This window comes from Ambystoma mexicanum, chromosome 9 (assembly GCF_040938575.1).
Source record: "Ambystoma mexicanum isolate Mex_15411 chromosome 9, UKY_AmexF1_1, whole genome shotgun sequence".
NCBI classification, from domain to species: Eukaryota; Metazoa; Chordata; class Amphibia; order Caudata; family Ambystomatidae; genus Ambystoma; species Ambystoma mexicanum.
In genome coordinates this window covers 520,343,947-520,368,817 of record NC_090931.1, presented here as the reverse complement: position 1 = coordinate 520,368,817, position 24,871 = coordinate 520,343,947, and the positions used below count along the sequence as shown (strand labels likewise).

General features: G+C 45.1%; 1 protein-coding gene across 2 annotated transcripts in view; it reads left to right on the top strand.

The window, feature by feature from the left end:
* Positions 1 to 24,871, top strand: part of USP32 (ubiquitin specific peptidase 32) — a 3,569,419-nt gene that overhangs the window by 1,762,320 nt on the left and 1,782,228 nt on the right. For both annotated transcript variants that reach the window (XM_069615070.1, XM_069615069.1), the window contains exon 18: positions 21,042 to 21,123. In XM_069615070.1, the coding sequence (XP_069471171.1) occupies positions 21,042 to 21,123 (82 nt within the window). The remainder of the gene's footprint in view (positions 1 to 21,041; positions 21,124 to 24,871) is intronic.

Genomic DNA, 24,871 nt, shown 5'->3' with positions numbered 1-24,871 from the left:
ACATTTTACTCATATGCTCATAAAACCCACTCCCGAATTGACTACATCTGGGTGTCTGCCCCTCTCTTAGGGTCCATCTCTGGGATCTCACTTGGACCCCTTGCGATTTCGGACCACACCCATATCGCTTTAACATTGAGCAGGCCACGGGGACCCCCAGGGCTATGGAAATGGCGATATCCGACCCAGTTATTTAAGGATCCGGTTCTGGTACAGGAGGTGGAACGGGAACTGGAGGAATATTTGGAGAAGAATGGCTGGGATGACACTACACCGCAAATATGGTGGGACGCACTAAAAGCCACGTTAAGGGGGAAAATTATGTCAGTCAAGGCCAGAAGGGACAGGGAACTCAGACTGGAAGAAGAGAACCTGGGCATAAAGCTTGGGGAGGCAATGGCATAATTGGCCATAAAGCATACACCAGCCGTAGCAAGGGAGGTTCGGCCGCTAAGGGGCCAACTGAATCTCATCCAGACCAGAGCGGCAGAGCGCAATTTGCTGTGCTTGCGCCAAATGCACTACATCAAAGCGAACAAATCTGACAGATTGCTCGCTCGGATGTTGAGAAAGGACGAGAAGGGCAAAACTATCCTTAAAATCAGGGGGAGGATGGGCAGACGTTCACCAACAACAGGGAGATAGAGAGAGAATTCCATCAATTTTACACCACCCTATACTCGTCAAGCAATCCTGACCCCACTATGCAAAAGGCGTACCTAGACAGGCTAGACCTGAAGACCCTTTCAAAGGGGGAGCGGGAACAGCTTGAAGGAGAAATAACAACTGACGAAGTCAGGAAGGCAATCCTCACCCTCTCCCCGAAAAAGGCCCCAGCCCAGATGGCTTTGCAGCCGAGTTCTATAAATTGTACAAAGAATTTCTAACCCCCCAGCTCACCAGACTCTTTAACCACATAAGCTCCCCTGGAGCCCTCCCCGGGTCCATGGACGAGGCCAAAGTAATTCTCATACATAAACAGGGTAAAGACCCAGTGGAGTGTGGGTCCTATCGCCCGATAGCACTCATAAATGTTGATGCGAAGATTCGCACCAAGATCTTGGCGGCCAGGCTAGATTCCATTATGCCTAAATTGGTGCGACACGACCAGGCGGGTTTCATTAGATGGCGACAGACAGCTGACAATGTGCGCAGAGTGACCCACTTGATCGAGAAGACTCAGATAAAGGGGATCCCCGCTCTCCTCTTAGCGATCGATGCTGAAAAGGCCTTCGATTGCGTGGAGTGGGGCTTCCTCTTCGCCACAATGACCAAAATGGGCTTCGGACCCAAATACATTGATCAAGTGAGCGCCAGCTATCAAAATCCGTCCCTCCACCTGGCAATCAACCGTCGGATCTCAGAGTCAGTGAGGGTAGAGAGGGGTACGAAGCAGGGGTGCCCGCTTTCCGCACTGCTTTATGCTCTCCATTTAGAGCCATTCTTGCAGGCGGTAAGAACAGCTGAGAACATAAGGGGTATCATGTTTGGGGGTCAGGCTCATAAAGTGGCTGCCTTCGCGGACGATATGCTACTCACATTGACCGACCCTGAGGTATTGGTACCAGCAGTACCTGAGGAGCATGACAAGTTTGGGCGGGTCGCAGGCCTGACAATAAATACTAATAAGTCTGAGATTCTTAACCTTAATTTACAGGCAGAATCGGTGCAATATATCCAGCGAGAATATGCATTCAGATGGGCAAGCAAGGGAATCAAGTACTTGGGGGTTTATCTCACCAACACAGTGGGAGAACTATATCGGGCGAATTACCTCCATCTATTGGAGAAAATTAAATCCAAGCTAGTAGATTGGGGTCCCCTGTACATTTCGTGGATGGGGCGCATCAATGTCCTTAAGATGGTGGTGCTCTTGCAGCTTCTATACCACTTTGCCGCCCTCCCGGTAGAAGTCCTGCGCTCCTTTTTCAGAGCCTTAGATAAAGCCACAAACCTCTTCATCTGGAACCGCAAACGTCCCAGATTAGCCTCAGCCCTAATGAGGACTCCAACCCTCCAAAGTGGTATGGGCGAGCCCGATTTTAAGGCCTACTATATAGCGACCCAGATAAGGGTGCTCAGAGATTGGCAGAGAAACGATCGGGATAAGCCGTGGAGGCCGATGGACAAGGCAGTGGTAGCCGGGCAGCTGGAGGGTACACTCTGGCTTCCAAAGGAGCATAGACTTTCCCAGATGTATATCAGCCGTATTACCTCGACCACTGGGGAAGCCTGGGACGTGGCAGTCAAATGAGCCCACATCACTACCTTCCCCTCCCCCTACACACCCCTGTTTGAGAACCCACAATTCTCCCCAGGCTGTAAGAACCCAGCATTTAATGAGTGGTATGTGGAGGGATGTTGGATGTTGTTAGGCAGAAACCTGTGCAGTTCCCTCTGGGACCACTGCAAAAGATTTAAGACTACAGGTGTTTGGCAGTAAACCCACTTGGTAACAGTCTGTACCACACAGATTCACTTGGTAGCTGTGGCTGAGTAGTCAGACTTCCCTCAAGAAGAGTTAGGCAGTATACAGAGTATTCACAATAGGTCAAAAGAACACAGTAGAACAAGTAAACACTGACCAGAGCTTGGTGTAAAAGAGATATCATTATTTATTTAAAACCACATCTAGAAAAACACACTTGCACTAATGTTAAGCAGTTAAAAACACGGTCACTAAAAGATATACACTCCCTTAGAGGAATATTAGACACGTCTTTAAGTAAAGCACCACTTATTTTCAGACAGCGGTGAGCGCTTAGTGCAGATGGCACTCTAATAATTTGTTTTAAAAGGGAGAGAAAAGCAGAGTATAATTTGAAACAGATCCCAACACTTTCACAAGAACACAACAAGAGAGGAAGGCAAGTAAAACCATGAAGTTAGAGTTCAGAAGGCCGGATCCACTTTAACAGGATCATGACGAAATGTGTCCAAGGTCACACGGTTGAAGTGCACAAAAGTCTTGCAAAGATTCAGAAAGAGTTGGACCAAAAGAAAGGGACCAGTTAGAGGGTCAAGGCGGCCAGCCCTGTCCAGAAGGTTAAGGGATTATTACCTTGTAGCAATCTTTAGAAAGGGAGGCCTGGCGGCCACGGTACCTTAAAGTGGTGAGAATACTCCAGCGAGGGCAGTTGTTCCTGGCAGCGGATGCAAGTCGGTGCTTCGTCCGGGGGAAGAGAGGATCTCGTCGGGGAGGAAGACAGGAGTCCGTTGCACTGCCAGGGAAGAAACCAGCCTCAGAGTTCTCAGGTAAAAGGAGCAGTCCTTTTATTCGCGGTCCAGTGGTAAGTGGCTCTCCGGTTGCCGGGTTACTTGGCACGGGCAATTGGACCACAAGACGCCCTGGGATGCAAGGAAAAGAAGGTAAACTGGTTGTGCCCACCAGTCAGGGGAAGAAGCCTCTCCAGCCGGGAGATCTTCTCTGTCGTCAGGAAGTGGTGAGTCGGTTCCGCAGGGCTCCACCGGTGGTGTCGTCGTGGCAGGTCGGCTCAGCTTCTCCCTCGTCGGATTCTCAGGTCCTGTGGCGACTTCTGAAGTTCCAGTCCCAAATGCCCTGCTTTTATGCAGCACACCCCCATTCACTCAGCCTAGCTGTCAATCAAACATGCTAAGTGGTGAGCCGGCCGGCTCACCACTTGGGCCAGTCACACAAGAGTGTGACTTGAGTTACCAAGGTAACTCAGTCCAGGGTGCCTAAACCCCCTCCCACACCTCCTGTGGTACCCAGACAGAGTGGCACCACTTTTGGAGGCTTCTGTGGAGAAGCCCGCCAAAAAGTGGAACAAAGGGCTCGACTTGGGTTGGAGTCACAGAAGAGAACACAAACGCCATTTTAGAATCGAGACCTGGAAAAAAATACCAACCGGCGAATTAATATTAAATAAATAAACCGGCGGTATGTTCGAGGCTATGAGAATTAAATAATTAAAGTTGGTAGCCTTGAACAATGGGAAAATCCCATAGGGATATATTTGCGGTCGAATATAAAAAGTAGTATCAACTGCCACCAGCCAAAACTCGATCAGGGGGGATAGAGACGTGCCCCCTCGACTAACAGACCCTGGGGCAATCGAATTGCCCCGACCAGTACGTCCACAATATGATGGTTTGTACTGGTTTCTGTTAATAATTTGGGACTAGTAAAGCCAATGGTGACTTTACATTCCCTCGGAGACAGTAGTCCGTCCCAGGGTATGGAGTCTATGGTGGGGTGTCACTATGACACCCCTGTGTCACTGCACGGAGGGTGCTGTGTAACACACATAGTAAAAACACATGAGACCCTATGGAGTAAAGGACTCCATAGCCCATAAAACACATTAACAGTCAAAGGAGCACCATAAATCGTGTCCAAGGGTGGGAGAAAAAGAGTCTCATTCTTGGCAGGAGAAACAAACAAACTCCAGAAATACAGCAAAGCTGCTGGGGGACTCACTAGGTTAGGAAATTCAGCCTAAATAGAGAATTCTCCCTTACAAATGTTGCGAGACATGTATGAAGAGGACAGGGTAAAAGACTTCGAGCAGTGTAAAACAGAGTTCGGGTTGATGGGGACCCATAGATAGGGATATATCAACTGCGTCATTGGTTATCCCGCCCTGAACAGAGGCGGGCGGGCACACGCCCTTTAACCCCGTTTGAAAAATATTTAGACACAAATGAGGGTACAGGGGTCTCATGGCTTCCATATGTAAATATATTAAGGAAGGCGAGACCCCCCTCCCCCCGCGATTAGAAGCTATATAAGGAAATGGGAAGAGGACACAGGCACAGAAATAGAGTAGAGTGAGTGGCAGGATTTGTGAGCTCAGATTCCTCCAGATCCGGGAGATTTGGCTTAAGCTGATGTATGAATGGCACCCAACACTGGTCAGACTAAACAAGATGTTTGCTCGAACCTCTCAACTTTGCTGGAGGGACTGTGAGGGGAGGGGCTCTTGGGCTCACATCTGGTGGGAATGCCCAAAACTGAACACTTTCTGGAGCAACATTCAGCAGGCTATTGATCAGGTTGTGGGTCTCAAGGGGGGTGGGAACAGTGGACTCAATATGTTAGGCCTAAACCGGGCGCTAGCGGACCTCCCCACGAAGTCGGCCCCCATAGTGTATGTCATCATGATGATGTCTGCTGCAATGGTGCTGATGCGCAAGTGGAAGTCGAAAGACCCCCCCCAGACTATGAGTGGGTAGCAAAAATCTGGTCGTTCGTAGCCATGAAATGGCTTACATATTCCATTCAGGGTAAACACATGAAGTTTATATCTGACTGGGCTGCCCTGCTAACATTTCTGAAGGAAGGGGCGCACGCAGAGCCTGGTGCCCCAAAAGCATGTCACTACTTGGTATTATACTCCCTCAAGAAGACTCCGATTCTGGAATGTGAGAAAAGCTAAACTGACCAAGGGCTCTCCTGGACAAGGACGAGCAGATCTAAAACTCTGCGCTGCCAGTATGGTCTCCCCGAGAGGGGGCAAAGCTTGATATACTGCTCCTGGGAGGGGGAGAGGGACTTGGTGGGGGGGGGGGGGGCAGTTTTGTCTTGGGTCTTTTAAATGTTGTCCTCCTGTTTTGATTGGTTATTGTTTAATGTAAAATGTTAATAAAAATCAAGTTGGAAAAAAATAAATTGTCAGGAATGGGTATTGGAAGGTGGTAGTGGAGAGGAAAGGCAAGCAAGAAGAGCAAGCAGAAGGGAGGCGAAGGCAGAGGTTTAGAGGTTCAGAGAGGAAGGGGACAGCTGGAGGGAGAGGAGAGGAGACTGGAATAACCTGGGAATGGGGGACAGAAAGCAGACCAGGCGGACAGCTGGAACATCTGAAGAGAGGGTTTATAAAGATCTGAAGAGGGGAATAGTAACCAGAGAAGCTTAAAGGTTACAAATAGACATAAGAATGAGAAGAGTGGAGTAAGACAGGATATTGAGAGCAAGAGTGAAGCAATGAGAGAGAGAAGGACAAAGAGCAAAGGAAAAAACAAGAAGGAACAGGCTGGGACAGCTAAAATGAAGTTGGAAACAAGGAACAGTTAAAGAAGCCAGGCAGTTCTAATCACTAGAGGCCTTAGGTGAGGCATAGGCTGAAAGAGATGTCTGGAAGGTGGAGCATCTAAGGTGAGAAGTGAAGAGGGCCTGATCATTGTTCAAGGAGCCAAGAAAGTGGAAAGGGGAAGAGAGTAGACCAGACTTAGTGGATGAGTAGGGGGTTCTAGGAGTATCCTATTAGAGGCACCTGATCACCCAGTTCTGGCAACAACTATGGCAGTCGATGCCAGTACTCTGGAGGCGTATACCAGTAACACTTCAGACCCAACTAGATCTGGCAAAGCCCCTACCCAGGCATGGCACTGTGAGTGGCAATCCAGGACACTTTGAGCCGACACATAGAGGGAACCACCTAGAACCTCAGCATCCCGACCAAGACAGAGCAATGTATCAACTAAGCCAAGAAAAAAGTAAAAAGTTCAGGGGACACATTAAACCCCCAGATTGTGTGTGACTTTAATTTGATTGTCTATATGCGGAACCCAACGGAAATGAGTGATGGACTATGGTCCGTACGCAAGTTGGAAGTACTCTTTTAATTTCTTTGGAAACCCCTCATTCATTTACCCGTCCATCCCGAGCCTTGGCACATTTGTCTTGTAAAATTAATGTTTTTAATTTTTTTGTTTTTAAACTCTGTCATTTATTTAAATTAATACAATACAATCATCAATTAACATCTGTGGATTACATTTTGAACCAATCAATTCTTACTTTACCAATTAATCTTTTATAAATTCAACTCTTTACCATATTTACATTTTATACCCTCATTAACTATAACACATTGCAATGTTGCTATAAGCATAAAACGATAACAAGACTAGACAAGACATACAAAATATACATGGACAAAACAACAAGACGCCATTTCCTATTATCTCCCTATTCATTATTGTCCTTCCAAACCACACTCTCATCCCAAATCATCCAACTATTCTGGTAATGGTTTAGCTTCAACTATACTGTTCATCAAATAGCGCCCATATCTCAGAATGTTCACCCACTCATTTCTGTTTTTTTAAAAAGAGTTTCTCATAACTGGACAAGATTTGTAAATCTGATAACCATCCCTCCACTTTTCGCTTTTTCCTCTTTTGGCTTTTTCCTCTATCTCCAGACCCTCAGGATTTGCTTTGCAGCCACCATCATAACTCTGTTAATCCAGCTACCCTGTTCTCGAGCTATCATACACCTCCAAGCATTTGAGAGCAGAATTACTGTATATGATGATCTTGGAAATTATACTCCCAGAATGATGTCCAGCCTGTCCAAAACATCCCCCAAAAACCCACCACTCTTGGACATGCAATAGGGTATCCCCCCTCTGGCCACCCCCCCCCCCGCAAGAGTCCTCATTCATCATACCCTAGTCAACCATACGCATGGGGGTCCAATATAGACGACACAAAATCCTCTGACTAACAAATCGCAGATTCAGATCCATCTTTGAATTTGTATCAACTCTTATCAAATTATCCCAATCTTTTAATGTCATTGCCCAACTCTTTCACCCATGCTTGCGGTAATTTTTCCTACGAGGCAGTACATGAATTTTCCATAGGCATCAATTTCAGATAGGTCGAAAACCATACATGGCGGTGAATGAAATATATTGCAGACCAACCGCCTATCCTTCATTGGGCTATTTACCATCCCCTGCTCTGCATGAGAAGAGATTGCAACTCTGTATAACGCCTTTGCTCTCTTTTCCCTAAACCAGCATTTCTTCCGAGTAATTGAGAAGAAATCATTCACCCATCCTTCCACACATGCACCCTCAGAATTTCTTTTGTTACCCAATTCCGTCAGCACAAGGGCTTATTCCCAATATGCAGCCCCAGGTTGTGCCACACGGATGCTTCATAATGAATCCATACATTTTCTCCACCAGTCATCACCAGCGTCATTAGTGCATCTGTAGTTGCTTCTATAGTAGGCAACTTAGCAGACAATTTAGGCATTTTCCCCATAGTATATACATCTTGTAAGAAATATGGTGAACATTTATCTTTTTCTATAATCATCCATAAAGGCACACAATTGTCTCTCTCATTGAAGTATAATGCTGATTTCTTCAATAAAATCCCCCTGCAATAATGCTCCAAATTGGGGTATCCAAACCCCCCTCACACACTGCACGCATTAGAACATATTGTGGAGTCCCAGGTTGCTTGCCTTCTCCCCAAAGAACATTCTGAAAAACCTTGTCAATGCGTCTAAGGACCTTCTTCGTAAACGTAAGTGAAAGAGACTGAATGATGTAAAGAACTTTCAGCAAAAGCACCATTTTAATTGCATTAACCTTGGCCCAAATATTAAGCGTTATGCGAGCCCATTTTAACACATCCCTCTGAAGTACCTCTATTAATTTGACTACATTAAACTCCACTATTCTCTTTAAGTCTCAGAAAAGATGGACTCTCAAATATTTCACAGTTACGGTAGCCAACTGACAATTCCAAGTTCTCAAGGGGACTGGTGGGGGGTCGTCTGTACTTCTGCTCTCTATATAGTAGAGGGGAGGCACAGAGGACCCCAGCCTAGATTCTCTATTCGGTAGCTATGGTCGAGCAATCAAGGCCTAGCTTCTCAGGAGGTGATGCAGGCTGGTTCTTAAGTACAGTGTAGTCCCCAAGCCCCCACAAAGGAATTGTCCACACACTGTATTGGTTAGAACACAGTCTTTATATAATCAATATTCCAGGTTATGTACACTTATCATAATAACTCACTTTGTACTTAGGAAAATCCACAATGGCAAATATATACAATTCTAAAGTGGTACCACCCTTTGTATTCTCATTAAAGTGCATCAACAATACTGTAACAATGTCACACAGATCAATAGAGTGAAACCAGCAATAGAGAGAGGAGAGAAAATAAGATGGTTGAGCAATAGGCAGAATACTGGCCCCTACCACTAGACACAGTTCTGTGTGGAGATCCCCCCACCTGGGCAACCTGTAAAATAAAGATATAGCACAAGCCCAGTCCATATATTGCTCTGCAAGTCTTATTCCCTCCTATAATGTTTTTACCCCCCCCCCCAATGTACCTGGTGGAGTCGAGTTCTTCGAAGAGGCGTCGACAGATCCTTCTTGAGCGACCCCCTTTCAAGCGGGAGTCACGGATCGTCGAGAAGCGTCGTGGAACTCGGCGTTCGGTGGCGGGGAATCGACGGCCCTTCTTGAATGCCTTCCCTTTCAAGCGGGAGACACGGGGCGTCGAACGTCCGACAACAAACAGGGTAGAACGACGTCGATGAGGCGGCAGCTTCGATCCAAGCGGTGCTCGTCGACGACGGAGCGTTGGCGTCCTGCAAGGCAGAGGCGTGCGGGGCACCTTGACGACAATTGTTCTGGACCGCAAAGATTGTGGAGACGGGGGCCCGGCAAGGGCGTCGAGTCGTTTGAGTCTTTGTGGTCTTCGAGTGGCGGGAAACCCACCGGCAGGTTTCTCCTCGGCGCGTTGGTCGTCCTCGACTTTCTCCGGCAGGATAAAGCGGTCGACGGTGCGGTCGAGGGAGTCCTTCGATTCAAATGTTCTTAGGCAAGGAGCGGACGGCTCCGGTCGTCAGCGGCACGGCGTCAAGTGGTTCCCACGGCTGGGCAACACAACTTCGACGGGCCTCCAGCGGTTACACAAACCTGCGAACCCTGGTCGACGGCAATGGACTTCGACGGCGGCAATGTCCGGGTGCTTCACTTCGATCTCCTCGGCGGTCCCGTCTCGGGTCGGCAGCCTTTCGAGGGTCTGTCTTCCAGGGTGCTTCGGCGAAGATGGAGCGGTGCTCGATGGTCCCTCGGAGCACGGGAAGAGGGCGCCTTACCAGGTCCTCTCTCGGGTCAGTCTTCGATTTCGACAGCCTTCGGATCGGTCGAAGCAAATGCAGCAGCAAGTAGTCTTCTTCCAGCTGGACGTCGAGGATCAGCAGTTCCAGTTACTCTTAGAGTGGAGACTCGGCTCCAGAACGCTTCTGAACAATTACCAGTGGTGAGAGGTCCCCAGATATACTATTCTGTCTCTCATCCACACTGCTGGCACACACTCAGCAGCCAATCATACAGAAGGGCATTCATGCAGTCAGTCAGCCAATCAGGCACACAGTGCATTCAGGCCACACTCCTCCCTTTCAGACACTCACAACAAGGAATGTGGATTGGGACAAGTACCCAGCCATTCAACACTACACACTGCATTCAGGCCAGTTTCGGACAGGGCTGTCTCAGTCTTTGTCTCTCATGCCAGAAACCAGACAACCACAACAAGGAGTGTATATTGGTCACACACTCCATTCACCCAGATCCCACCCAGAGGAGGTACCCACAACATACAGTCACTGGGAAGGCTCCAGTCAGTCTAGCTGGGCCTTCACAACAACACCATATATGGAACTTCCACCCAACAGCCAGTCAGGGGGAAGGGACGGAGTCAGGGCTTCCCAGGACTTTGGGAAACAAGTTAACAGGCAATAGAAAGCAAGGGGCCACAGGGGCCATCTTGTTTCCTATCAGGAATCAACTGATCCCAATGGCAGGGCCTGGGTATCCCAAAATGGAGGACACCCAGAGCACCTGTCAAATTCAGCATGAAGCTGCCACCAGCCCATACCCTACTCTGTGGGCCACCCACAGGTGCCCAAAAACATACAGTAGGGGTACAGGGTTGTACCCCTACCCATGGGTGCCATAAGGGTATCCCATGGGTCTGTTCACCAAACCAAAAGAGAGAGCTGCACTGCCAGGAGTCCCACATGGACTCCTGGGCAGAAAACAACACAGAACACAATATGAAAAAGGACTACAGGACAAGGATAGGGAGGCCCTGTCCCTCCAATGCCTTTCCAGCATCACACTCAAGTAGCTGCGCGGGTGTGCAACATCCAATGGAAAAACCACAACTTCTCCCAATTGATCGTATGACCTGACAAATGACCCACTTCCTCAAACACACTCTTAGGTTTTTCCCCACCCTCCTCTGGGTAGCCATAATTATTGTCATATCATCTGCATAACATAAAACTTTAATTTCGCTATCCCCCACTCTAAGCCCCCGTAGTCCTTGTTCCTGCCTGATATAAGCTATAAAGGGTCCTAATGCCAAGTTAAAGAGAAAAGGGGATAGCAGGCATCCCTATCTTGTTCCCCTAGGCAAGGAAAAAGAAGCTGAAAGTTGACCATTTACCCATATTCTGGCACTTATTGATGAGTGCAACGCTTTAATAGCTCTCCAAAATGTATTCTCAAACCACAGTTTCTTTAGTGTATAATTTAAGAAACTCCAATTCACACAATCAAATGCCTTCTCTGCATCCATAAAGATTAACAGAATATTCCCCACCTCATCCTTAGGAAGCCTCAATACATCTATAATAGTTCTAATATGATCGTAACCATGCCTCCCCCACATGAACCCAACCTGAGAAGATTCAATCAGACCACCAATGTACTTGTCTAACCGATTGGTCAGTATCCTGGTAAATATTTTAGCGTCCACATTTAGCAATGATATTGGCCTGTAATTACTGCACTTAGTATGATCCCTACCTGGTTTTGGAATTACTGTAATACACGTCTCCCACATTGTTGGGCATAAGACACCCTCTATCATTAACTAATTATATAAGATACACAGAAATTGAGACATTTCAGGCCCAAAGGCTCAGTAAAACTTAACTGGCAGCCCATCGAGGCCTGGTGATTTACCTATATTAAGCTGGTCAATAGCCTTAATTATTTCCTCTTCTCTAATTGGCTGCTCAATTGCTATCGGCTGCTCCACAGTCAATTTTGCCAAATCGATTTTTTCTAAAAAAAAGTCCTCTAAATTGTCCAGTGTTGGAAATTGGGTTTCAGCATAAACCGGTGTATAAAAGTTCCTAAAACTCTCACATATATCTTCCCTTTTCACCCATGACATTCCATGCTCATTCACTATTTTCTGGACATATGCCCTATCTACCATACCTTTCAATTTGTTAGCTAGTAGCCTACCACCCTTGTCACCTTCTTCCCAATATTTCTGTTTCATATACAGCAGATCTTTCTCACTCTGTAGATCCATTTAATTTCTCAGGGATGCTCATGCTCTATCCATCTCTACCTTATCTTCACTACTTCTTGACAATTGATATTTCTTTTGTAATTTGTCTAGCCTATTCTCCAAACGTTTCAATTCTGCCATCCCAGATTTCCTTGTACGAGATGTAATATTCATCAATTCCCCTGGAACAGCGGCCTTGAGGCTATCCCAGAGCATTAACTCATCAGCTGTGCCGTTATTCATTTCAAGGAAATATTTGATAAATGATTTTAAAAATGCCAATGTGTCTTGATCACTTAATATATATATGTTTGCAAGCGCCAGCTAGAGGCGGTTGATCTTTCACTACTTAGTTCTAGCTTCATCTTAATCATAGAATGATCCAACAAGCCTTGTTCCATCATCTCAACAATGATGGTCTTTTCAATGTGTTTGTCAGAGATACATAAATAATCAATTCTACAGTATGAAACATGAACTGATAAAAAGGAATACTCTTTCCCCAGGATGTAAGGTTCTCCAAATGTCTGTCGAATCAAAACTACGTAGAAGCGTTCCAAATGCTCTACTTGTACTCACCGCAGTATATCTACACTGCCCCGAGCGGTCCAATTTGTGATTAAGCACACAGTTAAAGTAACCTCCCAATATATTGTGCTCTCCGCACATATTATGTAACAAAGATGATCATTTTGTGAAGAAATTGTTCCCGGCAGCACAAGGAACATAAATGGAACCTATCATAATTATGTTCCCCTCATACTTCACATCAACCAAAATCACTCTCCCTTCATCATCCATTGTTACCCTCTCCACACTCCCGCCCAATCCCCTGCGGAATAATATTCCCACTCCTCGAGACTTAGAGACTTAACAATTCAACAGGGTCTTATTGTATTTGGTGCTAGTCATTAAATTCTTTGATTCTTCCACTAAATGGGGTTCTTGCAAAAGAACAACATCTGCTTTTCCCCTCCACAATTTCAGCATTACTTCCTTCTTTTTCCGGGGATAATTTAGACCTTTAACATTCCAAGAACAAAATGCTAACTCACTCATTTATCAATATATTTCACTTGTTTCCCCTCCCGCTTCTTCTATTGTAACCCCATTTATGCGATTGATATACATTTTAACCCTAACATATGTATCATTATTAGACAATGTTTTGTTTTTAGTAACATTGAAGGCCTCTTGATAGCATTGATAATGCATAAGTATATCCAAGTTCATTCAAGTTTTGATTTGGGAACTAGACTTAAGTCAATTGGTTTAGTAGGATTATAAACTTCTGATGTGATGAATACATGTCCGTCAAACTGACAACAGTTATAACACAACATAAACATACTAAACCACACTAAAAGCAAAGCAGCAATATTTTTGTACAAACATTCTGTGTCTTCAAAGAATGGTATTTAGCCTCAATATGTACACTAAAACAGTAGTTCAAAACTATTCGCTCCAAGGTCTGTGCCATTGTCTGTTAGCAGTATAAATGTAGTACTTACACCCAACCCCCATACTAAGTTCCTACTGACCCTACTTAAATTCCACCATCCACCCAGTCATGTCTCCTTGAACAGTAGACAGATTCATGCTGTATTGCAATCTTTATGCCAGTAACTCATTCATTCTGTCAACTTCCTAAAGCACCACTAAAATTCACACAGCAGCTGTATATATCATATTATTAGTAAAAATCACCAGCCAATACAGAATATTGTCCTCCCTGGCTTACATCCCATTCCCAGTGCATTATAGTCTGTTATCACTCGTCCATTGTCATTAATTGTTTGCCTCGTAAGGCACTCTGGGTCATTCAAAACAAATTGCCCTTCGCCACTTCCCCTATAACTCGTCTGTATACCTGCCCATCATCTGATTAACATCAACAATTCAGAATTGTTACACTCAATTCCTAATCTCCAGGGAATAGTATGAGGACCTCAGACTATTGCCAAACAGGGCATCACCTTATAATGAGTCGCCAACCAGTCATAAACATTCCCACATTAAGCCATTTCTACCTGTGTCCAGCTCTATGTATAAGTAATCACTTCTGCAATTTGGCTCATAGAGCTTTGCACTAAATGACACATGAATGTGCCTGAAAAGCCAGTGGCTATATTGCCAAGTCACTGAATTAATATTACATGAATGCATGCAGAATATTGCATATAAGCATTATGCACAAATATATAATCTCCATTTAAATGGATGAAACCTATTGTGGAGCCTGGCGAAGTAGAAGACGAAAGCTAGCAAAATTTGCCAGGCATTCCTAATTTCTTTTTTTTTTCCATTGCAGCCGCTAGTTCGGAGAAGGGCTTTCTTGTTTCCTAGTCCTTGCTTCTGGTTTGACAAGTTTTCTTTTCTCTCTTCTTTTCCCAGTTTATTATCTTTTTTTTTTTAAACATGCAGGTAAGGCCAGTGAACAAGCTTGGGGACTGTGAATCTTAGAGTGTAGAACACCCAAACGAAGACAGGCACATGCGGCATAGCGTTGACAATATCAATGCCTCTGACGTAACAGTAATCCCCAATTCTCCCGATTCCCTCCAGCTATCAAATCCAATACCTTAGTGCTGTTTCTGAGTTTAGCTGTTCATTGTTCTCTGTTCATTGTTCTCTGCGCATTGACTAATGCCGCCTCAGACCACAAGCACCTTCTGGCCTGCCCCGTGTTCCGCATTATACCGGCAAAGCCGATAAGTAACATCACATGCAGGAGCAGCGTGAGGCACAATCGGACCCGTAAAAAACCATACCCGCCTGCTTCCTCTCTCAATCGCTGATTCAATATCCGCCGCTCGGCATTATTTAGTCTCTGAACTTCCTGAAACATGCTCGCATTACGACCTAACGTCGTAGCAAGGTCACTTCCTCTAAAATCTCTGAACTCTCAGAGCAAAAGAAAACAACTGGAAACGGTTCCAACAGTAAAAATAAACAGGGTAAACAGTTAAATTGAGGTGTGCCAGTTCACGGTAGCGCTCAAGCAAAAAAGTCCTAGGTCAAGATAGGCCTATAGTCGGGGCCACTAGCTGCTGCAGGGTAGTGGAACTAGTGGGAACCTAAAACCCACTGCACATAGACAACAAGAAACAAAAACGGAGTTCAGTTCCACTTGTTAATTGCGCTGCTAGGTCCAAAATTTGGAAAAATCTACAAGTGTATTTTCAAGTTAGAGAATTTTCCCAAATTTTGGATCTAGCAGCGCAATTAACAAGTGGAACTGAACTCCGTTTTTGTTTCTTGTAAAAATAAACAGCACACGTTACCATATTGAGCATTTTACATTTGTGAAAGTACAAATTAAAAGTAAATATTTTAAGTTACATCTCCCATGGTAGATCCAACAAGACCAATAAGTGGTGCTTCATAAGACATCCTATTATCTTTTCTTCTTTACTGGTAAAATCCTTTGTGAAGTCCCAGCTGCTTCCATGGGCTCCTACTCCCTTTCCAAATCAGTTAGAAAAGCTTCAGCACTCTTATAGTCAGTAAAGGGGTATAACTGACCATCCATGACAACACGAAATATAGCTGGATACACCATATAGTACTTGAGATTTTTGTTTCTCGCTTCCTCTTATGCCATGTTAAATTCTTTCCTTATTTCCAACACATCTTGGCTGAAGTCTCCAAATATCATGACTCTGACCCCCCCCACCCCAACCCCGTCAAGCTCACACGCTTTCTTCAAAATCATCTCCTTATTTTGAAATCTCAAAAGTTTTACCACAAAGTGCCTAGGTCTATGGCCAAGCGCAGGCTTTGGTCCTAACCTTCTGTGTGCTCTCTCCATCTCCAATTTTATTTTTGGATCTTGCTTTAGTAGGGTAATCAGAGTTTTTTCCAAAAATCAATAGGTTTGCCCGTCTCTATATTTTCTGGAAAAACAGCGATTCTGACATTGTTTCTTCTTGAAAAAATATCTTGTTCAGAGATCTTTGAGGATAACTTGTAATTCTTAGATTGTAAGTGTCTTATCTGATCCGCCATCCTCAAAACCTTATCATCCACTTCAGTTAGGTGCATTTTAACTCTGTTCATGTTTGATGCTAGCTCTACATAACTCTCCTCAGCCTTGATACTTTTTCCTTGAGCTCAACTATGTCCAAGGTTACTTTAGTTAAAAATTCCAGTATCTTGTCTTTTCTTCCCTCAGGGGTATCTCTCCCCCTTTCTGCCTTTTTGCCCGTTGAATTAATTCAGTTGTATTTAAATTAGCCTTTGTGTGATAAGGGTTCAATCTAGGTACAGGCACACAGCCATCAAGCTGCCATCCATGGTGCGGACGGTTCTAGAATCCTTCTGTTGTCTGTTGATACCTCAGTCATGACAGCTCACTCTTTTCTTTTCCTTTAACAAAATAAGTGAAAACAAAAGGCCGGGACATTAGTGGGACGGTAACCATGGGAAACTGCTACATTCTCCTTTGTTCCCTTTGTGTTCCATGTTTGACTTTGAGGTCTTAGTTTCTGTGCTGTAAAAATGCTCGGTCAGCATAACCGTGTACCTCACATCAGCCCATTAGCCCATAGATCCAGGCAGACCTGGGGGATGGTGAACTGTTCTTTATAATGTTCTTAGGGGCGAGTGCTTCTGACGGGGTTAGCAAGTGGTCTCTGAAGTGCATGCAGTGCTGACCAGCCTCTATACTTTTGGAAGCAGTCTCTGAGACATGAGGAAGAGTTGCCTTCACATCATCTTTGATTTAAAGATGGTCGGCCTGTCCATGGGAACTTTCTTGCCTATGGTAGAAAACGGGTCTGTAAGATCTTGGCATGACCGGTATGCATTACCTAGACCAGGACTGTTTTGGATACATTTAGTCCTGCAGAGAGACCCATACCCATTTCAATCTGGACCTGGAAAACAGTGACTCTCTCAATACAGCTCATCTAGCTGGAAGGCAGAATGCAGTGGTGGACGTCCTCAGTTGGCTGACTGGGGTTATCATGAGTGGAAACCTCTTGGGGAGGCAGTGGAGATCTTCTGCATTTTTGGGGGTTCCCCAGATTGATTTATTCTCTTCTGCATCGAATAGTAAGTGCAACCTGTTCTATTCCAGGGAGATCCTAGTAGGAAGCTTCTTAGGCGATGCTCTAGTGGTGGTACCCTGTAATTATTAAATGGTTTATGCTTACCCTTGGTTTACAGTAGTATTGAAAAAACTGCAATACTGAACAACAATTAATTCCATAGATGTGGATTGGGGCAGGAGGATGTGGAGCCTAACTCTGCTAGCTCCGATGTTGTTGCGCCCCCTTGTAATTACTTTGGCGGTGTTAGGCTCTTCTGTCCCATTCTGCAGTGTTAGGGAGAATTCTCTCTTTAGGCTCAATTTCCTAACCTAGTGAGTCCCCCAGCAGCTTTGATGGATTTCTGGAGTTTGTTTTTTTTCTCCTGCCAAGAGGGAGACTCTTTTTCTCCCACTCTTGGACATGATTTATGGTGTTCCTTTGACTGTTAATGTGTTTTATGGGCTATGGGGTCCTTTAATCCATAGGGTCGCATGTGTTTTTACTATGTGAGTAACACAGCACCCTCCGTGCAGTGACACAGGGGTGTCATAGTGACACCGCACCATAGACTCCATACCCTGGGACTGACTACTGTCTCCCAGGGCATGTAAAATCACCATTGGCTTTACTAGTCCCAAATTATGAACAGAAACCTGTACAAACCATCATATTGTGGACGTACTGGTCGGGGCAATTTGATTGCCCCGGGGTCTGTTGGTCGAGGCGGCACGTCTCCGTCCCCCCTGATCGAGTTTTGGCTGTTGGCAGTGGATACTACTTTTTATATTCGACCGCGAATATATCCCTATGGGATTTTCCCATTGTTTGAGGCTACCAACTTTAATTATTTAATTCTCATAGCCTCGAAAATACCGCCGGTTTATTTATTTAATATTAATTCGCCGGTTGGTATTTTTTGCCAGGGCTCGATTCTAAAATGGCGTTTGTGTTCTCTTCTGTGACTCCAACCCAAGTTGAGCCCTTTGTTCCACTTTTTGGCGGGCTTCTCCACAGAAGCCTCCAAAAGTGGTGCCACTCTGTCTGGGTACCACAGGGGGTGTGGGAGGGGGTTTAGGCAACCTGGACTGAGTTACCTTGGTAATTCAAGTTGCATTCTTGTGTGAGTAACTCAAGTCCAACTCTTGTGTGATTGGCCCAAGTGGTTAGCTGACCGGCTCACCACTTAGCATGTTTGATTGACAGCTAGGCTGAGTGAATGGGGGTGTGCTGCATAAAAGCAGGGCTTTGGGGACTGGAACTTCAGAAGTCGCCACAGGACCTGAGAATCCGACGAGGGAGAAGCTGAGCCGACCTACCACGACGACACCACCGGTGGAGCCCTGCGGAACCGACTCACCACTTCCCGACGACAGAGAAGATCTCCCGGCTGGAGAGGCTTCTTCCCCTGACTGGTGGGCACAACCAGTTTACCTTCTTTTCCTCGCATCCCAGGACGTCTTGTGGTCGAATTGCCCATGCCAAGCATCCCGGCAACCGGATAGCCACTTACCACTGGACCGCAAATAAAAGGACTGCTCCTTTTACCTGAGAACTCCGCGGCTGGTTTCTTCCTTGGCAGTGCAGCGGACTCCTGTCTTCCTCCCCGATGAGATCCTCTCTTCCCCCGGACGAATCACCGACTTGCATCCGCTGCCAGGAACAACTGCCCCCGCTGGAGTATTCTCACCACTTTAAAGTACCGTGTCCGCCAGGCCTCCCTTTCTAAAGATTGCTACAAGGTAATAATAATCCCTTAACCTTCTGGACTGGGCTGGCCGCCTTGACCCTCTAACTGGTCCCTTTCTTTTGGTCCAACTCTTTCTGAACCTTTGCAAAACGTTTTGTGCACTTCAACTGTGTGACCTTGGACACATTTCGTTTTGATCCTCTTAAAGTGGATCCGGCCTTCTGAACTCTAACTTCACGGTTTTACTTTGCCTTCCTCTCTTGTTGTGGTCTTGTGAAAGTGTTGTGATCTGTTTCAAATTATACTTTGCTTTTCTTTCCCTTTTAAAATGAATTATTAGAGTGCCATCTGCGTTAAGCGCTCACCGCTGATTGAAAATAAGTGGGGCTTTACTTAAGACTTGTCTAATATTCTTCTAAGGGAGTGTATATCTTTTAGTGACCGTGTTTTTGATCTGCTTAACATTAGTGCCTGTGTGTTTTTCTAGATGTGGTTTTAAATAAATAATTATATCTCTTTTACACCAAGCTCTGGTCAGTGTTTACTTTTTCTACTGTGTTCTTTTGACCTATTGTGAATACTCTGTATACTGCCTAACTCTTCTTGAGGGAAGTCTGACTGCTCAGCCACAGCTACCAAGTGAATCTGTGTGGTACAGACTGCTACCAAGTGGGCTTACTGCCAAAAACCTGTAGTCTTAAATCTTTTGCAGTGGTTCCAGAGGGAACTGCACAGGTTTCTGTCTAACATGCAGGAGTTTAAACAAACCCCTGAAGAAGGGTCCTACTTTTCCCTTCTGCTGATGTTACGGTTTTTGCTAGCACCCCAGTGAGGTGGGTGTCAGAGCTTCAAGAACTTTGTGTTCAGCCTCCATTCCTTATGTTCTCCATGGGAAGAGGTTCCCACTGCGAGTGACCGTTGTTTGTGCCAAAGGTGGCTTTCGAGTTACATTTACAACAGTAGATTAATTTGCTTGTCTTTTTCCTCCTCTGTTCATCAAATGCAGAAGAAAGGACCAATTGTTTGGATTATAAGAGCTCCCTCATATTCTGTGTCTAGACCGATGTAGTTCCTTTAAAAGGACCATTTGTTTACAGCAGTTGCAGGGCGTAGGAAGTGCAATCTCCAAATAGATAATTTCAGGATACAGTGTTGTCCATTAAGACTTGCTATGGGATTGCTTAGAAGGTTGGCAAATTAGGTCAAAGAGCCCATTTGTGTCTCTGTAAGAAATGTCTGCACTTCAAAGTGGGGTACCTCTGAAGTGCCTTTTCCTGGGTTCCTTGGCAATCCTTTTCAAAACACTGGCTTATTGTGAGATAGGGCACCAGATTTGGGTGCACATGCAAGTGAATGTTTTCTCAGGCTTTATTCAATCCTTCCAATTCTGTCTAGCTATATGAGTCTTACAAAAGATAAGAAATATGCGGGAGGGAAGACATCTGTTAGAAGAGCCAGTTTCTTCTCTCTGCTAATGTTCTTTCTTCTGGATATGGTATCCCACCACAGATTCTTTATCATCCCTCCCTTATGCCCATAATTTAATTTGCTAATACGTTTTTTGTTGTAGTTCTTCTGCCCCTGAGTGTCTGAGACCAAGAAAAATGGACTGGATATAATGTAATGGTTCTTCGGAGGCTCTGTGCATGTATATTGAATATGTGACCTCTCGCAATAAGGCACTACTGATTACAAGACAGTGCTGCGTGAGGTTGTCTTGTGGCAGTAAAAATGATTTCTTGACCAGTGCGTCCCAGGAAGAGATTGCAAAATATGAGCAATGTGTGGGAGGAATACAAACAAAATTACAGAAGGTTAGTTTTATATGGTTCTGTAATGTTGGCTTGTTGCTGATGCCTTATTGAGTTTACTTAAACAGCTGGATATTGTCTTAATAGTGTTTAAAAAACAACATAGATTTCCTGGGAAAGTCGTCCAGATCCCTCTGTGAAATGTTCAAACTGAGTTAACCTATTGTTACAAAATCAAAATTGAAGTTCCCCTTTTCAGGCTTTCAGTATACTGTGTCGTTTTAAACCAATGGTGGTTTGTTACTGTTTAAATCGTGTGGTAGTTCCTTATGGACATGAAGAGACAAAGTATTGCAGCACAATTTTAGAAACCCCTCACATATACAGGATCATCTATAATGTTGTCTCCAAAGCACTGAATGTCTTGAAGTCTGAATGTGTAAATGGACTTGTCTAAAGTGACTTTTCACTTCTCCCAGAACTATCTCACGCTTCTCGATGATGAAGATCATATGCTGGAATACTTGAAAATCCAGGACGAGCAGCACATTGTAATTGAAGGTATTGTATCAGTCATACATTTCCTCATTTCAGCTCCTGGTGGGTTTGAAATCTTAGTATTGTATCATACTGTTTCACTGAAGAACAACAAACTTTTGTATTCTGGGTTGGCCATTAACATTAAAAACAATACATACAAAACATGAAAACAGATTATGCAATATTAAAAATCAATCAAAATATTTTTAAAGTAGCAGAACATTTTTAAAATGTCTACCGTACCTTCTAAGACTCTCTTACAAATTCTAAGACTCTCTCTTACAAATGTACAAACATCTGATATAAAACGTATATAATTAAAATTCATGAATAACTGCATTGCAGTCCCAGTGTCTCTGATACCGTTATATGGATAAATGTTTTCTTAGGAGATGTCTTCTAAGAAATCCAGCGTGGGTAAATCGGCAAAAAATGTAAAAGGTTCTCCTCATACCCTCGTCCACACAAGCACTCCTTGTGTCTGTTTCACTGGGATTTGATATACTTGGTCTATTGTTAATACTTCCATTTTTTTAGCTACATATTTTTATAATTTGTCATATGTCAAGACGGCAAGTGGAATCCACAAAGAGGCTGACCTGAAGGTGTAGATGAAAGATTTTATTAACACAAAACTAAGTTTTCGCTTGATCAAATTCAAAATTGTTTTTTTTATCACAGTTCAATAGCCTTAAGGTTTCTTGATACAGGTCACATTGATTGGGAAACATTTCTGTCACTTAAAGTTGCCAAGATATTGTTACTTGCCACCAGGAGCGGCTTGGTCTATGCTACCGGCTGCAGGTAATAGCAACGTTTCTCCTTCATTCTTAGCTATTATTTGAGGGAGACCTGCTTCCTTCTTTCGGAGTCCTCTCAGATTCTTCTCCTACCTTGGTTCTCAATCCTGGCTGTCTGGTGGTTTCTGCTCTTTCTTTCTCTAGGTAGTTATGTTAGAGAGCCTGAGTCACCTCCCTTGCCACAGGCCCTGACCCCCGCCCCCATCACCACCACAGCGCTCCTGCTCCTTTTCACCATCATGCCACATGCTTGTACTTTCTCCCACCGCTGGTTCCGCTCCTTTAGATCAGGGTCTCACCCTCTCCCCTGCCTTGGTCAAGCTTGCCCACTCAAAATTTCCTAATCTGTCTGGATAGATTCTCATGTACTTTCTTGACCTGCAGATGTTCCTTTCCACCGCCACCTATTGTTTTATTACTGGCTCTTGGTTCTTACTTGCTTTCTCCCTGATATTTTCCTGCTTTTTCATGTACCTCCTAATATTCCTTCCCTCTCTAGTCTCCAACCTCCTCGAAAATCTTTCCTCCCACCTCCACCAGACTGCCTTCTCTCTTGTACAACCTGCACCAAACCTCTTCCACCGTTTCCTCCCCCAAACACGCACACCATTTAACTGAGAGCATTGGTTTATGTACCACTGTGGGCTGCCATTTAAGGATCTGCACCTCTCTGGTCAAAAGAATGAAGCGTAGAGACACGGCTCTTAAGGGGTTTACTTGCTTGGGATTTTAGTTTTGCAAGAGAACCACCATTTTGGATCTTATTTCCTTCCTTCCGCATAACCTACCTATTTTCTCCACTCTTCCCTGTGATATATAGCTCTTGGGTGTTGATTTTGTGTACTCAAACCTCTTTTGTTAAGCGAGTGGAAAACAGTTTTATGAAAGGTGTCAATTTACTGTGTAAGCTCTATTTCCACATGGCAGGGTAACAAACAATGTGGGCTCTGATGAGGCAGGCTTTTTGTGCGAGCTATGCCCAAAAATGTAACGTGCGATCCAGGACATGTCATTTTTGTGTTTGTTTCCAGGCGACTCACTGAGGTATTAGAGCAGAGAATTTGAGTGTGTGTTTGCTGTCTTTGAGAGTTTTTTTTTATAGATTAATATACTTTAGAATATTCTGACATGTTAAACTGGGAACCCCCAGAAACCTCCTTTTCTAATGGATTGCATTCTCCCACACATTTCTCATCTTGGATATGAACCCAGTGGCAGCTTAGTCTCTGAACATTTTTCAGCTTCCAAAGGGTGTAACCGGGACCATCGACTCCATGTGACGACTGGAAGTGATGCCATGCTCTGTAAATATTGAGCACCCCTCCCCCCTTGACTTCAGTTGTCCCTTTTTCTTTCACGCTGTTTTCTCAGAATGCATCTCCTCAGAGGATTTCTAGTTATGCCAATACGAATGCCCTGGGCTTTAAGCTATGCAAGGACTGAGGGTTCAAAATGTCTTTATTGGACCCTAACCAGGTTTGTGTGTATCTTGTGCTTGGGAGCCGAGCATAAAACCTTAGTCTGCAGTTCCTGTCATGCCAAGCACCCCAAGGCTCTCCTGGATCATGCAGCAAAGCTGTTTACTACCCTCTACAAGAGTAGCTATCATCCCCCTTCCAATGCCCCTGGTGGTACTCCTGCTAAGAATAGCTAGGAAGCAGACAGAGAAACAATAGTCAATACAGAACCATTTGAATCCTGGTTGTCATATCGTTCTTCTTCGTCCTCAAAAAAGGAGGCATCTCTTCTGAGTGAAGAGAAGGATTCTTCAGAAGAGTTGTCTCCTAAAAAGAAACCTGTAACTTTCCCCACAAGTCTCTTTACTTTGGAGCACCTGGAAGACTTTGAAATGCAGATTGTATTTATTGTGTATTCATAATGTGCTTATACAGCAAGTGTTTCAAGGCGCATCAAGACAACGGTGTGAGGTGCGGGGGGCAGGGATGAAAAAAAAACAAAACAGTCCAACTAGGCCTTGTCATTCGGATTGTGAAAGTGCAGTAACAATAAGTGTGGGGGAGGGGGGTGGTGCCGGTCAGGGAGGAAGGGCCCATGGGGTATGCAAGTGCCAGGAGAGGCCAGGCGGACAAGTGCCAGGGGAATGGAGAGAGTGCAGGGGAAGAAGGTCCATGTACTAAGTGTGAGGGACGGGACTGAGAGGGCTCAAGGGGTGCAGGCCCAGCCCGGCAAGTGCAGGTGGGCTGGGTTATGGGAGACCAAGTGCTGGGGTAAACTAGTCGAGGAGGGCCTGGCGCCCTGTAGGAAGCTGAAGAAACCAGGCAGCCAGTGAAGAGGCAGAGGGGGACATTGGCAGGGGAGAGGGAGAGGGAAGGAGGAAGAGAAAAGCAGGGTCTTGAGAAGGTTCTGGAACTTAAGGAGATACAGCTCAAATCTGAGAGGGGGCAGGGAGGCCATTCAAGAGTGAGGCACCTGCAGAGGAGAGAGATCTACTCCCCCACTCTCTGCTTGGAAAAGCGTCTGATCTACAGAGAGTTGGAGCTAGAAGAACGATGGGCTCTAGCAGGGAGATATTTGGGGAGAGAAAGCTGGAAGTAACGGGGTCTCATGCCCCAGAAAGCCTTGTGGTTGATGCATAGGGTCTTGAACTTGATCCTTACAGCAACCGGGAGCCAGCGGAGAGATTTTAGGGCTGGAGAGATTGTAGGGCTGGAGCGATGCGGTCCCTGGGCTTGAGGCCATGGATAAGTCTTGCAGTCCTATTCTGAATTAGTTGAAGGGGCGAAGGGAGGAGTTGGGCAGTTTGAGGAAGAGGTTGTTGCAGTAGTCCAGCCTGGGGAGGACCAGAGCCCTGGTGACTTTGAGTGTCTGGGGAGAAGGTGACGAAAGAAATAATCCCTCTAGGGAGGTGCATCTGAAAATGGGCCTTCTTGGCAAGGTCCATGATGTGAGGAGAGAAGGAGAGAGAGGAGTCGAAGATGATACCAATTATTTTTGCCTAACAGGAGAGT